This window comes from Vanacampus margaritifer, chromosome 10 (genome assembly GCF_051991255.1).
Source record: "Vanacampus margaritifer isolate UIUO_Vmar chromosome 10, RoL_Vmar_1.0, whole genome shotgun sequence".
NCBI lineage: Eukaryota > Metazoa > Chordata > Actinopteri > Syngnathiformes > Syngnathidae > Vanacampus > Vanacampus margaritifer.
The window spans coordinates 12,217,924-12,232,576 of NC_135441.1; the positions used below are offsets into that span (position 1 = coordinate 12,217,924).

At 41.5% G+C, this 14,653-nt stretch overlaps 2 protein-coding genes across 2 annotated transcripts; both read left to right on the top strand.

Moving 5' to 3' along the window:
- The first annotated feature begins 2,127 nt into the window (after nucleotides 1-2,127).
- Nucleotides 2,128-10,486, top strand: maea (macrophage erythroblast attacher, E3 ubiquitin ligase). The gene is made up of 9 exons (XM_077577415.1): nucleotides 2,128-2,230; nucleotides 6,017-6,199; nucleotides 6,327-6,530; nucleotides 6,606-6,728; nucleotides 7,831-7,907; nucleotides 7,985-8,093; nucleotides 8,165-8,298; nucleotides 8,571-8,766; nucleotides 9,095-10,486. The coding sequence occupies exons 1-9, from the start codon at nucleotides 2,162-2,164 to the stop codon at nucleotides 9,188-9,190; spliced, it is 1,191 nt and encodes a 396-aa protein (XP_077433541.1). The 5' UTR covers nucleotides 2,128-2,161; the 3' UTR covers nucleotides 9,191-10,486.
- A 915-nt stretch (nucleotides 10,487-11,401) lies between these two features.
- LOC144058834 (heterogeneous nuclear ribonucleoprotein A0-like) lies at nucleotides 11,402-13,078 on the top strand. The gene has a single exon (XM_077577417.1). The coding sequence runs from the start codon at nucleotides 11,487-11,489 to the stop codon at nucleotides 12,378-12,380; it is 894 nt and encodes a 297-aa protein (XP_077433543.1). The 5' UTR covers nucleotides 11,402-11,486; the 3' UTR covers nucleotides 12,381-13,078.
- Nucleotides 13,079-14,653: the final 1,575 nt, after the last annotated feature.

The following is a 14,653-nucleotide window of genomic DNA, read 5'->3' on the forward strand; positions in this document are numbered from 1 at the left end:
CAGTGGCAAAGCTATATGGTAGCTAGCGGTGATCACGAGTCATGTCTCAATAGAAATTGTAGATGAATCTGTCTTTAGAATGCAACGTTTGATTGTTACAGTCGATTATTTTGATTTCAGTGTTAATAACATGGCTGAGAAATATTTTTTTTATCATACCGTCCGCAGTCATGGTTTCATGAAATAAAATGCACACATATCTAGAACCTTGCTCAAAGTACAGACACAGTTGCTAGCATGCGTAGGTTCACGGGACAGCTTGCATACTATTTCCTGATTGGCTCAGTCCACTGTCTATACAGAATTCGGACCAACGGGGTGCCTCCTCTACATTACAGGAAAGGGGTTGGGCAGCTTTCGTACTATATCCTATACTGGTGCTCAAACTTAAAACCCAAAAGCTATTCTGTATATCAGCAACAGCCAGAAATGTTGCCGGCTTCTATGGGTTTAAGCTCATCTGAGATAGACTTGACGCAATGTGGAAAAGTGAACTGTGGTCTGACGAGTCCACATTTAAAATTGTTTGTGGATATCATATACAGTATGTTGTGTCCTCCAGGCCAAAGAGGAATTGTTATCAGATTGTTTTTTAGCGCAAAACTTGCACATCTAAGAAAGCACCGTTAATGCTGAAATGTACATACAAGTTTTGGAGCAACATATGCTGCCATCCAAGCAATGTCTTTTTCAGGGATGACCCTGCCTTTTTTTTTTCTTTCAGTAAGACAATGCCAAGCCACATTCTGCACGTGTTACAACAGCGTGGCTTTGTAGTACAAGAATGCGAGTAGACTGCCCTGCCAGCAGTCCACCTCTATCTCCCATTGAAAATGTGTGCTGCATTTTGTGTGTGCAAAATATGAGAACAATATTATTTTTTTGTGTGTATTCAATTGAATACTGTATAGTTGGTTGAAAAATATTTCCAAATTATTGTATTGTTTTTATTTGCGTTTACACATCCCAACTTCATTTAAAGTAGGGTTTGTGTAATAAAAAAAGGTGTCTTAATTTGACAATAATGGAGGTGTTTTATGAAAAGAAATGCTTGTAAGAACTTTCTCAGCAGCTGTTGAATATTTTTTGTATGGAAACCGTGTGTTGTTTTTGTGTTTACATAACTAAACCGGCTAAACTACCTCAGAAACAATACCCAACCAAGCACAAATATGCTCTACTGCTAGAACAAAAGCCACATGAGCCATCTAAAAGCATCAAAGCCAAAAAAACTGAAAGTAGTCATAAAATGTGATGACATTATTATTAGCATGTTGTTCATTAATGACAGTTGTTTACATTCAGTACAACATGTGTAGAGGCAAGAACTGCAACACAACACATGGTGGAAAAGATATGACCAACGAGCATGCGTCATACTGATATAAACACACACCTCGTCATTCATTCTGAATGGTCACGTGTGTGTTTGTGTGTGTGTACCCACTGCAGTCATCTCCACCTGCAGGTGATCCCCCTCCTCCTCGTGTCTCTTTCATGCTGTTTCCCCATCTCAAAGAGCCTTCGTCCTCCTCCTCTCGAGTGGCGCTGAAGCAAGCAGCTGACAGGAACACTTAGAGCCTAATTACAAGCATGCATGGCTGCACGATGATACAAACACATGAGCACACGTTCACAAACGTTTGCACACACATTCAAATTAATGATACGTTAAATGCTGTAATGCAGTAGTGTACTATATGTAGTTAATACTACATCATACTGAGATAGCCTATTGTAAATTCCTCCTTTAGCTATGTTAAGGTTTCAAAGTATGGTTTTAAGTAATGGTTAGGGTTTCAAAGTATGGTTTCGAGTCAGGGTTATGGTTTCGAAGTGGAGTTTTAAGACAGGGTTTGCGTTTCAAAAGTAGGGTTTTCAGTCAGGATTAAGGTTAGGGTTTTCAGTCAGGATTAAGGTTTGAAATTAAGTGCACCTTCACACTAGGATGAGGGTTTCAAAAAGTAAGGTATCAAGTCGGTTCGGGTTTTAAATCGGGGTTTCAAGTAGGGTTTAAAATAGTGGCCACAAATGAAGAGAACCACCATTCCACCAGATGGCGGTAGCAAGCGAGCGAGGCAATGCTGACGCATTAGAAAAAACGAAAAAAAAAACACACACAAACAAGCCCTCAGTTGAAAGCCCCACGCACAAAACCAAGATGGCGGTGCAAGAGACAGCGTCCCAGCTCTCCATGGCTCTTAAAGTACAAGAATACCCCACGCTCAAGGTAAACAATTGACGCCGAGCGACCACTCGGCGATTATCGCGACATGGTCGGGGGAATGGAGAGAGACGCTGATTCCTGGCGAATTTGACACCGATCTTGACGGGATTTCAACGTTAGCCCAGATAACTTAGCTGACCTATCAAATGCACGTCTTTCCCCTACATAACAGGTTCGGGATTTTGCGTGACAGGCTTGTGAGAACTTACTGATTGCTAAATTGGATAATAAAGACTTTAAAATGACATGTCAGTGTAACAAGGCTTCCTCCCTTTATTCAACATGGACGACGGGCTGGAATGTGTTTCTTGTCGTAAAATGGCGTCACGCGAAAACGTTTTGACAGTCAGATGGTAGTCGAACCACGAAGTGGTCAAACCAACTATAAGGTCTCAAAGAGCACGCTCGTCCGGAGCATACAAATCCGAGCCAACTGAAAGGGAGATCTGTTGAAATCACTAGTGTTGATCCGATGAGGGGGGCAAGTGGGGCAGTAGAGCTCCGGTTTAGGGGGGCTAGTGGGAGCCCCGTCCTCCGCGAATGTTCCCCACAAAATGGCCAGCGAGAGGAAATAAGCAGCCGCTCTTCTCTCTCGCTGCGACACCTAACCCGGATTACCTCCCCCATCATCTTCCTCCTCCCATCCTCGCCCTCCACACACACGTCTGGATCTCTCGTCGTGAGTAGCAATACATGAACAACCTCATGCATTACATGCTAAATCAGCCTTTGTATGTGTTTATGTTGAAGGAGGGGGTGGGTGTGCTTTGTATGTGCTTCGCCTTCGATGCTGCAGTCAAGTGGGGATGGCGATGATGGGATCCATTTTAAGTCTAGAAGTGGCAGCAAATGGGGGGGCGTGGGGGTCTACAGCTGCAGGCATGTTGCAGGAAAAAAAAATGTCGTCACAGCCAGTTGCTAATCTGCATTGCTACAAATAGTCCACCTAACTCCATTTGGAATACAGTGGTTTTTAACTGTTAGCATGATGATTCTTATATGAAGATGTTTAAATGAAGTCTCATGCTATTACATTGTTCCTAGCTGCTATTTGCTGGATTAGGGAATGGAGGGGGCTACATGTGGAAGAGGATAGGGACCAAACCCCACTGTGAAAGTCAGTGAGTAATTGTTGCCTAACCTGAAAGGTTTGTAATTCTCTATTGATGCCTCAAGATTTTTTCTCTATTGGACAAGGTTATGTCTTGACTAAATTAAGATCCTCCTCTCAGTTCAACATGGGTCATTTTAGGGCTGCTGATTGCAAATGCATTTTTTTTATTGTGACGTTCGCCTAGCCATGAATAAAGTGAACAGGTGAGTTTTTCAGCAATTAACAGAGGCTTGATCATTCTGAACTGTTGAACAGTTAAGTCAGCATGCAAGCTTTCACTCTATATCTGTTCTATGTTTATACAAATATCACCTGGGCTAATAATCTCTCTCACTTATGTCCAGCTAGTGTGAGAGATTATCGTGTGTGCCATAGAAAATTATACAATTACACTTCTTACATGATTTTGCTTTTTCACAGATTTTGCAGGGGAGGGGCCCCTATCCTCTGTTATTTGCTGAACACTCAACAATTTGCTGATTTTGTGCTCAGGCCAAAGCCATGTCAAATGTAAAAATATTAATTTGGGGCCATCTGGTGGCGTCTGAGTGCCAAGCAACTACAGGTATTTTGAAGTGAGGGGAGGAGTGTCATTTTGTAGAGCCTTTCCTAATTAAAAGAAAATATGTATATTTTTTTCCACCATCTTGTGGCATCAAAAGACAATTCCAAACCGTTTTTGGGTGGCATCAATAACTCTCGTTCGGTGTGTCCCTGACCTCCATCCAGGGATAGTTTTTGTTGTCTTTTGTGTTTGTTCAGCAAACAATTACGTAGTATTGTAAAGTCTTGTACCTGAACGTTCATATTTTGGGCGAATGTGAACTGAACGTAATGTATTTCTCTGCCTGGTGAACGTTATTGTACATGAAATTGCTTCTTCTGGCGTTTTTGAACAACAGTTTATTTTCATTCAAGAGTGCCTAGTTTAGTTACAATTCCAGGAGAAATCCTGGCTAAACACCCAGCAAACAGTTCATATGTAGGGGATAAACGCCTCATTTGGCAACCCAAGCTTCTGAGACTTGCACAGCTGCATGCGGCATCAGAATGGAAAGCATGATGGCAGTTTGGGGGGAAAAAGGAGCACCTGGTGGTTACCTCGTATATCTAAATTTGTATTGGTTGCTGAAAAATGGTAAAGTGAGTAAGTTACATTGTTTGTTAGTCTCTGGTAGACATTGGAGTGTTTCCCTTTATTATGGAATACGTTCCTGTTTTTAATTTAATTTCTCATTTTAAAAAAAGTATTCAAGCAGCAAATTTTTTCTCATGTTTTGAGATTTAAGGTTGAAAGTTGCAGCTGACTACTAGTGTGGACTAAATGGGAAAAGGCCAGTGTTTTGAGGGTGATGGCATGTAGCAACATTGGGGGGGCTATGATTTGTATTCCATATTATGGTCTTTGCAGTTTTCCACTGTGACATCCATTTTGTTTTCTTTTGATCGACTGCATCCATCCGTCCCACATCTATCCTTCAATCGATTTCAGCTATTAATTCAAGTTAATTTGTCAGCCAGTAAAGAGAGAGCAATTAGTTTTCAAAGTACACTTACTGTTGACATTTTGACAATATAGAGATTTTGTCGCTGTATTTAGAGACTTTTTTCGCCCACGACCATTGAATGAAGGGGAAAAAAAGATAGATTTTACTCTAGAGCTGCTCGATTATGATGAAAAGATGAATCACGGTTATTTTGGTAATAATTGAAATCACCATTAGGACGGTCATTTATTTTTTGGTACAAAACAAATTGTTTAAACGTAAAATGATCAGGACAAATACCATTCTTTGAAACTAGTTATGCAAGTTTTTTGTGATGAAACTAAATGTTATTTTAACATTTAAAAAGGTACAAACGTATGAATTTTAACAACTCAACATTTGTATTAAAAATCTTTTTGTTGTTGTTGGTGATTATGCTAATTTTGTAATTGTGGAGTGTAGTAATTGAAATTGTGATTGAATTTCAATTAATTGCACAGTCCTAGTTTAATTCCTGCTAAGAAAAAGTCAACACAAGTGATCATTTTCATATTGTGTCATCTATGTTTTTTATGAGGGGAAAAAAGGAACCTGCTTTAATGAAATTAGGAGGGGTCAATCACGCTAAACATTGTCAAAGACAAGAAGACCATAGATATCATGCTAAAGTCATGATTGATTATCCATGATGAAAACTTGTGACTTGCAATATTTGCTCCCAACCTTCAAATATGTTTGTGATGTTGCATCAATGTACAAGTATAGGTTGATATTTATATAGCGTTTTTATTTTATTTTTTTGTGCAGTGTGTTTTGAAATAAATGATAAATGTGCAATCAAAAAAAAAAAACTAAATAGGAAGTATTATTTTACTATTATTCTTGTAGGAGTTGGTGCATGCTGGAGATGAATAGGTTCAATGCTTGCTTCAGGTATCAGGAGGAATAAAGCAAATCCCAGCAGGAAAAAAAATAAAGAAGCAAAACTTGATTTGAATGTTGTCATTATAATTTTCTTTTCGAGTAAGTGTATAGGATTATTATTATTATTTTTTGAATTAAAATTGAAAATAGTTTTTTTTTTTTGCAAGAAAAAAACCAACTGCCCCGACTTGACACTATACGGTATATATTTATTCCTTTTGAGCATCAAGATACTCAAGCATCTCGCTTTTTGTCATCCTTCAGGTGCCCTACGAGACACTGAATAAGCGCTTTCGTGCGGCCCAGAAGAACATAGACAGGGAGACGAGTCACGTGACCATGGTGGTGGCTGAGTTGGAGAAGACGCTCAGCAGCTTTCCGGTGGTGGACTCTGTGGTGTCCCTGCTGGACGGCGTGGTGGAGAAGCTCAGTGCACTGAAACGAAAGGTAACGCGCACATGTTTATTGGGATGCAATATGAGGTACGCCCAGAGGCACCGCTGTATCAGATGCCTGAATTTAGTTGTTTCCCGCCTCCGGATACGCTTAATTCAATCTACCGGTTTTTGTTTAGGCCGCCGAGTCCATCCAGGCGGAAGACGAGAGCGCCAAGCTGTGCAAGCGGCGCATCGAGCATCTGAAAGAGCACAGCAGCGACCAGCCGGCCTCTGTCAATCTTTGGAAGAAGAAGCGCATGGACCGCATGATGGTGGAGCACCTGCTGCGCTGCGGGTACTACAACACGGCCGTCAAGCTGGCGAGACAGAGCGGCATCGAGGTCAGCCATTTTGTCTTGAAACGCTGCTCCCCGGGCTTGGTCTGCTCGTTATCAAGGCTTTGTTTAACTTTTCAGGATCTGGTCAACATCGAGATGTTCCTCACAGCGAAGGAGGTTGAGGAGTCCTTGGAGAGGCAGGAGACAGCTACCTGCTTAGCCTGGTGCCATGACAATAAGTCCCGTCTTCGCAAGATGAAGGTCATTATTAGGGCTGAGTCCTATCATACTGTCCACAAGACAATCAATTTTTTTTAAGGCTATGGAGCCACAAGACTGACAATAAGATTTGGTATTGGAAAAAAAAATGTCATTGTGGAAAAAGCTGCATTGACATTTAAACAAATATTGGCTTTGGAAAAGGTTGTATTGAAAAATAAAATACAGACAAAAAAACAAAACACTATTCTTTAAGCATATTTTTTTGTTTTATGATGTCTTTTTCAATGCCAATCTGCAGATTTTTTTACACTCTTTTTTTCCGAGTGTCACAGGTTTTCAGTTTCAACACTGGTTTTCAGTTTCACTACTCTTTTTTTCGGTTTTAACTTATTGGCAGTGTTTTAACGTGGGAGGGCAAGGTTGGGGTCAGGGCTTTGAGCACGATAACGCTTTTCAAGAGAGGAGAGCGGCCCTCTTTTGGCTAAAGGCAATATTCATGGATACAAGTTCACCAGGAACTGCTAAACCGCCTGTAAGCCACAAGGTTATATGTTACTTGTGGCGTTAAAACCATGTTTGAAATTACTTTATGCATCATGTCATGCTAATTTAGCTAACGTGCTAACTGGTTTACTACAGAAACAGTAACACTGACGCCACAAGGTTATATGTAGAAAAAACACTAATTTACAGGCGGTTTAGGAGTGCCTAGTGAGTGAACTTGTATCCATGAGTATTGCCTTTAGCCAAAAAAGCTGTAAAGCTGGAAGGCGTTGTCACGCTCAAAGCCCCGCCCCCCCACGTTAAAACACTGCCAATAAGTTGAAACTGAAAACCTGTGACATTCGGAGGCGGGGAGTGTAAATAAATCTGCAGATTGGCATTGAAAAAGACATAATACAAAAAAAAATGCTTAAGAAAATAGGGGGGGGGGGTGTTATGTCTGTATTTTATTTTTCAATGCAACTTTTTACAATGCCAATATACTTGTTTCAATTTCAATGCAGCTTTTTCCACAAAAACATTTTTTTTTTTCAATACCAAATCTTATTGTCAGTGTTGTGGCTCCATATATTTCACCACTAGATGTCACTAATGCAACATTCTTACAGCAAGGATCTGCTTTTCTTTGGTTGTGCAGAGTTGTCTGGAGTTCAGTCTTAGAATCCAGGAGTTCATCGAGCTCATTCGACAGAACAAACGAATGGACGCCGTCAGGTACTTCCAACACTGCTATACTCATATTATTAAGTTGAAGTCACTTTCATTAACACCACATGCTTTTGACATGCTAGACATGCGAGGAAACACTTCAGCCAAGCCGAGGGTGGACAGTTGGACGAAGTACGGCAGGTGATGGGAATGCTGGCCTTCCCCTCAGACACACACATCTCCCCGTACAAGGTAACACACAATGGTCAGGGAAGTCATGTGACCTGGTCCAGGTTCATGTGAGAATCTTGTGGCGCACTCAGGATCTGTTAGATCCGGCCCGCTGGAAGATGCTGATCCAGCAATTCCGGTACGACAATTACCGACTGCACCAGCTGGGCAACAATTCCGTGTTCACCATCACCCTACAGGCTGGGCTGTCGGCCATTAAGACGCCGTATCCTTCCGCTGCTTAAGCGGGCTAGACGCATGCCAGCTTTAAGCTTTTCTTCTTTTTTTTTATGTAATTTTTGTGCAAGTAGTCACTCTGGGTATTGATAGAATACTTGGCTTTAAAAAAATACTTGATAGCTGCAGGCCGAACAATAAAATGGAAGCTTAACTTTAGAGACATACAATATTGGGGCTTTTGTTGACTTTAATCGCAAGGGAAGGAAAATGCTCAATAGTTGCACCTAAAGAAGTGTGAACCTTAACCTTCCCTTCCAGTCAGTGTTACAAGGAGGATGGCACCTCCAAGAACCCCGACTGCCCCGTGTGCAGCAAGTCCTTAAACAAGCTGGCACAGCCTCTGCCTATGGCCCACTGCGCCAACTCCAGACTTGTGTGCAAGATCTCCGGCGAAGTCATGAACGAGAACAACCCCCCCATGATGTTGCCCAACGGATACGTGTATGGCTACAATGTGAGTGTATACACACACACACAATGTACACAATAAAATGTGTGGCCAAAACGTTGCGTTAGAGGTGTGTAGAACATTAAATATGATGATTGGTAGGTTAGAGAAGCATGCATTACACATAAGTAAATATTTCTAATGTATATCAGATCTTATATTTGTTGTAATAAAGATTAATTTCTCGTTTGTTGAAAAATACATTAGTAAAGGACCTTCAAAAAAAAAATCACAATTAGATTTTTTCCAAAATCGTTCAGCCCTAGTACTTAGAGATACTTGAAGTTACTAATGACAAAAGTAATGTTTTTCCCCCGTTGTCTTTCTCTGGTAGTCCCTGCTGTCCATCCGCCAAGATGACAAAGTAATTTGCCCCAGAACCAAAGAAGTCTTCAGCTTCTCTCAGGCTGAGAAAGTCTACATCATGTGATCATGCGCTGTAACAATTAAACACAACAGAAACGCCAGAAGATCCCCCACCCCCACCCCACACACAAACAGACATCCCACCCCACACCCCCTTCTGAAGGGCCATATGATCTCACAGACACCCGGATGCTTCCGTCAAGACTGGTGTCCAGAGATCAGATAGAAAAACGATATGTCTGCCAGGTAACAAAGTATGTGTTTTGTTGCTGGAGGATGGATGCACATGCCTACATTGTTGCCTCTGTACACCCCCACCACCTTGTCCCCTCTACGGTGGCTTAAACAGCTACATCAGGACTGCATTAGAGATGTAAATAGTAGATAGGCGCCGTTCACAGCTCCTGATGACTCATCGCGGGGGGTGAGGGTGGGTGGTGGACGACTGAACAAGTCTGTTCTCCACTGGTTTAACTCCTTTCTGCACTCATTTCATTTCTACAGTTGGATACTAACTCATGACGAGTGTCTTTGATTGACAATGAGGCTGGTCTTCCTTTTCATTTTTTGGCCTTTAGAGTTTTTTTTTTTCTTCCTCCCCCTCCCATTCATTTTCACTATCGGGCTTAACTTGATTCACTCGCAATGGGAGTTTTGATAATGGACAAAAGTACAGGAGGTCCATAGTGTCTGTTTACAATTTAATCGCTGTTGCAAAAGCAAATTAATAGACAAATCTGTGGAAATTAATTCAAAATGAGGAGTAGCCATTGAGGTGTTTTGATACACCATTATTTTTTTTCAAACTGAAGTGGAGAGTTAATTGTAAAGACACTTTGTGGACACGAGCTTGCCATTGGTGTTGAACCCTCAAGGTGTTTTGACGAGCTTATTCTTGCACAACACACTCATGGGACTTTGTTTTGTGCACTGGGAAGCATTTAAGTGTAAATGTCCCAACATCTTTGAACAAAACCTCCAACCTTTGACTAATTGTTTAGGTGTTCCAATACTTTTGTCCATATAGTGTATATGTTATTTTTGAATGAAAAAGGACTGTGCTGAACAAATTGATGAATTTGAGACGTGACACCTTTCTTCACCGTCATTTCGATTGATAACACTGTAAGCACAAAATTCAGCATGACATTTAAATATGTTTTAAAATCCCCACCATATAGAAGTAAACCAGTCATTTAATTTTGTCTTCTGACTGAAGGACTGTGACAAACCAGGAGTTGCTGCCTTGTGCCCATTTCATGACTCTCAATCGTCTTGTGTGTTTCTGTCTTTAGTCTTAGATGAAGATGATTGTTTTGTCATCAATATGCCTCATAAAGATTTTACCAGTCTTTTTGAATTTACTGCTTTCTTTGTGTCTGTTTTGAGGGTGTGGCTTGCTCATGACTTGATTCTGCTTACATGCATGATGTCTGCTGCGTCTCATCTGAAACTTTGGATTGAGGTGTGACAATGCAAGCCATAGAGATGCTAATGTTTTACGCCCCCACTTTTTTCCACCAATCTTCCACCTGAGCTACTTTTTGGAGCAATTCAATGATGATGCTAATTTTCACCCATTGGTGTCTCTGAATTTTTACATGCTTGAAAATTGGGTAGATTTTTATTTGTACTGATGTGTATCAATGTGTTGCCTGAGTAGAAGACAAAACTAAAGAATCAAGGTGGAACGTTGAGAAATTAATTTACTGTTTTACTCTAATTTGAAGGTGTTCTTTGATCAGATCTTCTTGAAGGTGAGATCACACAAAAACATTATTCAAAAAGCGCCCCCACCCCCGTCTCAGTTTCTCCAGAACACTTCATCTAATTTACAAGATTTTTGATGCTTTCCACTCTTGTTTGAAATTGCCTTTCCAACCAGACGATGGATTATGTGTGAGAGGGTTTAAAATCAATGTTTGAAGTCGGGTGGGTTTCAGACAAGCTGCAGGGTGTCAAATAAAGGGTTTCAAGCCAGGGTTAGGGTTTCAAATTTGGGTTTTTGCACCAACTCAAACTAGGTTAGGATGTCAAAATGAACAAAGGGTATTTTTTTGTGTTAAAATACCAATCATAGTTTGGATTGAATTTTGTTATTGTAGACGTTTGGTTATTTTGTAATACGTCATAAAAGCAATCCAGGTAGCTTTCAACATTTTTAAAGGACGCGTTGCCTTTAACAAAGAAAAATAAATGAAGCGTACCGGAAAAGAGGCGGTACCCAGGTCGACGCGGGGTGTGACGTTATTGGTGCTTCAATATAAAAAGAACTGCGTTTCTTTTCTCTAGCACCATTTTGAGATTTGCCACACTGAGGTAAAGAATCCCCCGTGTAATCAGTAATCGCGATTTCAAACATGTCGGACCAGCTTTGTAAACTCTTTGTCGGCGGCCTCAACGTTGACACCGACGACGACGGCCTCCGCGCGCACTTCGAGCAGTACGGCTCGCTCACCGACTGCGTGGTGGTGGTCAACAAGCAGCTCCAACGCTCCCGCTGCTTCGGCTTTGTCACCTACTCGACGCCCGAGGAGGCCGACGCCGCCATGAGCGCCAGGCCGCACACCGTCGACGGCAACGCGGTCGAGGTGAAGCGGGCCATGTCGCGAGAGGACGCCAACAAACCCGAAGCGCTCGCCAAAGTGAAGAAAATCTTCGTGGGAGGGCTGAAAGACGATATCGAAGAGGATCACCTCAGCGACTATTTCTCCCAGTATGGTCAAATCGAGAAGTCGGAGGTAATCTCCGACAAGGACACGAGAAAGAAGAGAGGCTTCGGCTTCGTGTACTTCACCGACCATGACGCCGCCGACAAGGCTGTCGTGATCAAGTTTCACACCATCAACGGACATAAAGTGGAGGTGAAGAAGGCCCTCACTAAGCAGGAGATGCAGGCGGCCAGCCGGGGCGGCATGACTCCGAGAGGAAGGTCCAGCCGAGGCATGAGGGGGAATCAAAATGGCTACGGTAGTAGAGACTATGGTGGAAGCTACAACTACGGAAATGGCGGCGGAGGCTACAACTGCGGTGGAGGCTACGGGGGCTACGGCGGGCATTATGGCTACGGCGACCAGGGCGGCTACGGTGGCGGTAACGGCTACAGCGATTTCGGCAGCAGCTACGGCCAACATTCCACCAGCTACGGTCCTATGAAGGGACCCTTCGGCGGCCAGAGAAATCCGGCTCCCTACACACGTGGAGGCGGCGGTGGTGGTTACCCCAGGGGGGGCTACGGCGGCGGAGGGTACTAGACCAGCGCCACAGTCCACACCTACCCTGATATTGCCCACCAACCCTCCAGATTACTCCAGCCCCGGATTTGGACGTCAAAAGTCAAAACTCAGTAACGGGGGTCGACCCCCCACAAACAAAATGAAGACCACAAAGCCCCCAAACAGGTAGGAAGGTCACTTCCTAAAAAGAATCAGATTATAACAAATTAGGACACTCAAAATACAAATATAAAAAAAAACGGATTCTAAACTCTTATGTTGTACCATTGCCCACACGTGTAGTTGACGCTAAAACAAAAACCCTTTTGCGTTCACCAGTTGTTAAAAATTGAATGTAGGTTTTTTTATGCTTATTTTAATATTTTAGATGCATAGTTTTGTTTGTAGTGCACGGGCGTGAGGAAATTGTGGTCTGTTGGTTTTTTTCGTAGCTGTTGTCACGAGGCCATTTTGTGACTACTCACGTTTGCCCTAAGTAAAGATGGCGGGAGACTCGCTGCTTTTGTTTCCCCCTCGTTGTGCCCAAAACCGACCACGCTTTCATTTTAGCTGTTCCGGCTATTTAGTGTCAATTTGTAATTTACCCCCATTCAGCCTGTAGAGCAATATCCAAATGTATGCTGTGTACTTTCATGTTCTTGAGAAAAAAATACATTCATTACTGTTTGAAGACACTTATTCTGTATGTTCATTCTTAAATAAAAGGTTACACCACATAGCTTAGTTTTACTTATTGCTCAAGTTTATTCACAGGTCAGCTTTGTAGTTATGCGGGGCCTCTATTCCAAGTTTTAAAGTCAGGTGGGTGTATTGAGGAAAAAAATAAGCGTCTGCCCACAGCCAATGCATGTAGGCTATGTAGGGTTTGACTATGTTATTTCTTACATGTGATTTATATGAACTTTACTATCTCGTATTTATTAATATACTATCTCTTATGTGGACACTCTTTTTGCTCATTGCTGTTGATTATCCCTATATTTAGGTGTTCTTACACGTATTCCAGTAGGCTATCCCAGCCAAAATAGCCGTAGCAGTTTGTTTGTAGGCTACGTCAGGACCCTGTTGATTACCTGGGGTTCGGTTGTGATAGGAGTCTGAAATATCTCTTTAGGATATCCACATCCAGCCAACTAGGTATGTAAAATCAACCTGTCTTATCTATGTGTTGGTCAACCATGTATGGAAGTATATTATCTTTAATCCTAGCTAATCCTTATGTAAAAAGCCATTGGGGTGGGTCGGGGACTTAATTCGGTTGTAAATGACTTGGGAGGAGGGGGTCTGAATGTTGCTCCACCATTTAAAATTAAATATGGCAAAGAAGTGGTGGCGTTCTGGTGTCTCCTCCAACGAAATGTCAATTTAAACACAATCTCACCCACTTTCTCTCGTTTTTTTCCCTCTCCAGGTTGCAATGGTAACCTGGGCAAAGGAGAAGGATGCTCCAAATGTGCTGGTGCGGGGATGGGCTGGCTGGTGCTTGGTGCCTTCTCAGGTGAAGTCTTTTTTTCCATTTGGCGTCAGTGGCGCTTTAGTCGATCAAATTCAAAGCACATCTAAGTCTAAGTCTTTTTCTGTATAAAGTAGAGTACAGATTCCGTTAAACTCCTGCTCAATTTGTGGTTATATTTTTTTTTAAAAAAAAACATTGATCCTTTTTTGTGATTTTTCTAAATAAATGGAAACTAGAGCTGTGCAATTAATCAAAGTTCAATTGTTACACTCACAATTAGAAAATCGGTATAATCGTAAAAAATAAGATTATTAATACTCATTTTGAGTTGTTTACGTTTATATATTTGCACTTTTTTTTAAAATGAGTAATTTAATAAAGCTTGTTTGGGTGGGCCAAAAGCAACTTGCATAATTAATATTTTTTAAAGATGTGATCATGATTTCAATTATTACCAAATTAATCTTGATTTTCTTCATAATCGGAACAGTCCTAGAAAATAAGTCATGTCCTTTTGATGTAATGGTCATGTTTGGTTAAAAGCTTTAACATGTCATTTGTGTCATTGTTTTTATTCCAGATTATGGTGCTCAAGGAGATCCCGACATCATAAGACACTTTTATTTATTTTATTTTTTTTATGAATAAATTATAACCAATACAATATCCTTGCTATGTCAGTTATTTCCAATTGAGGGGTGGGCTTGGGCTCTGTGTTGTTTGATGTCGATAAGTCTGGAAATGTGCCATCATAAAATAAACTTTCCTGACAGTTTAATACGTGGTATGTGCCACATGTGTATCTATACACCCAAGTCTAAATTGCGTGCTTTAT

Excerpts from the sequence above, each read along its gene's own strand:
- maea (XM_077577415.1), top strand. The coding sequence starts at position 2,162 with ATGGCGGTGCAAGAGACAGCGTCCCAGCTCTCCATGGCTCTTAAAGTA. Across the intron at positions 6,200-6,326 it reads TCAGTGCACTGAAACGAAAG|GCCGCCGAGTCCATCCAGGC; the intron begins GTAACGCGCACA and ends GTTTTTGTTTAG. Across the intron at positions 7,908-7,984 it reads AAACGAATGGACGCCGTCAG|ACATGCGAGGAAACACTTCA; the intron begins GTACTTCCAACA and ends TTGACATGCTAG.
- LOC144058834 (XM_077577417.1), top strand. The coding sequence starts at position 11,487 with ATGTCGGACCAGCTTTGTAAACTCTTTGTCGGCGGCCTCAACGTTGAC.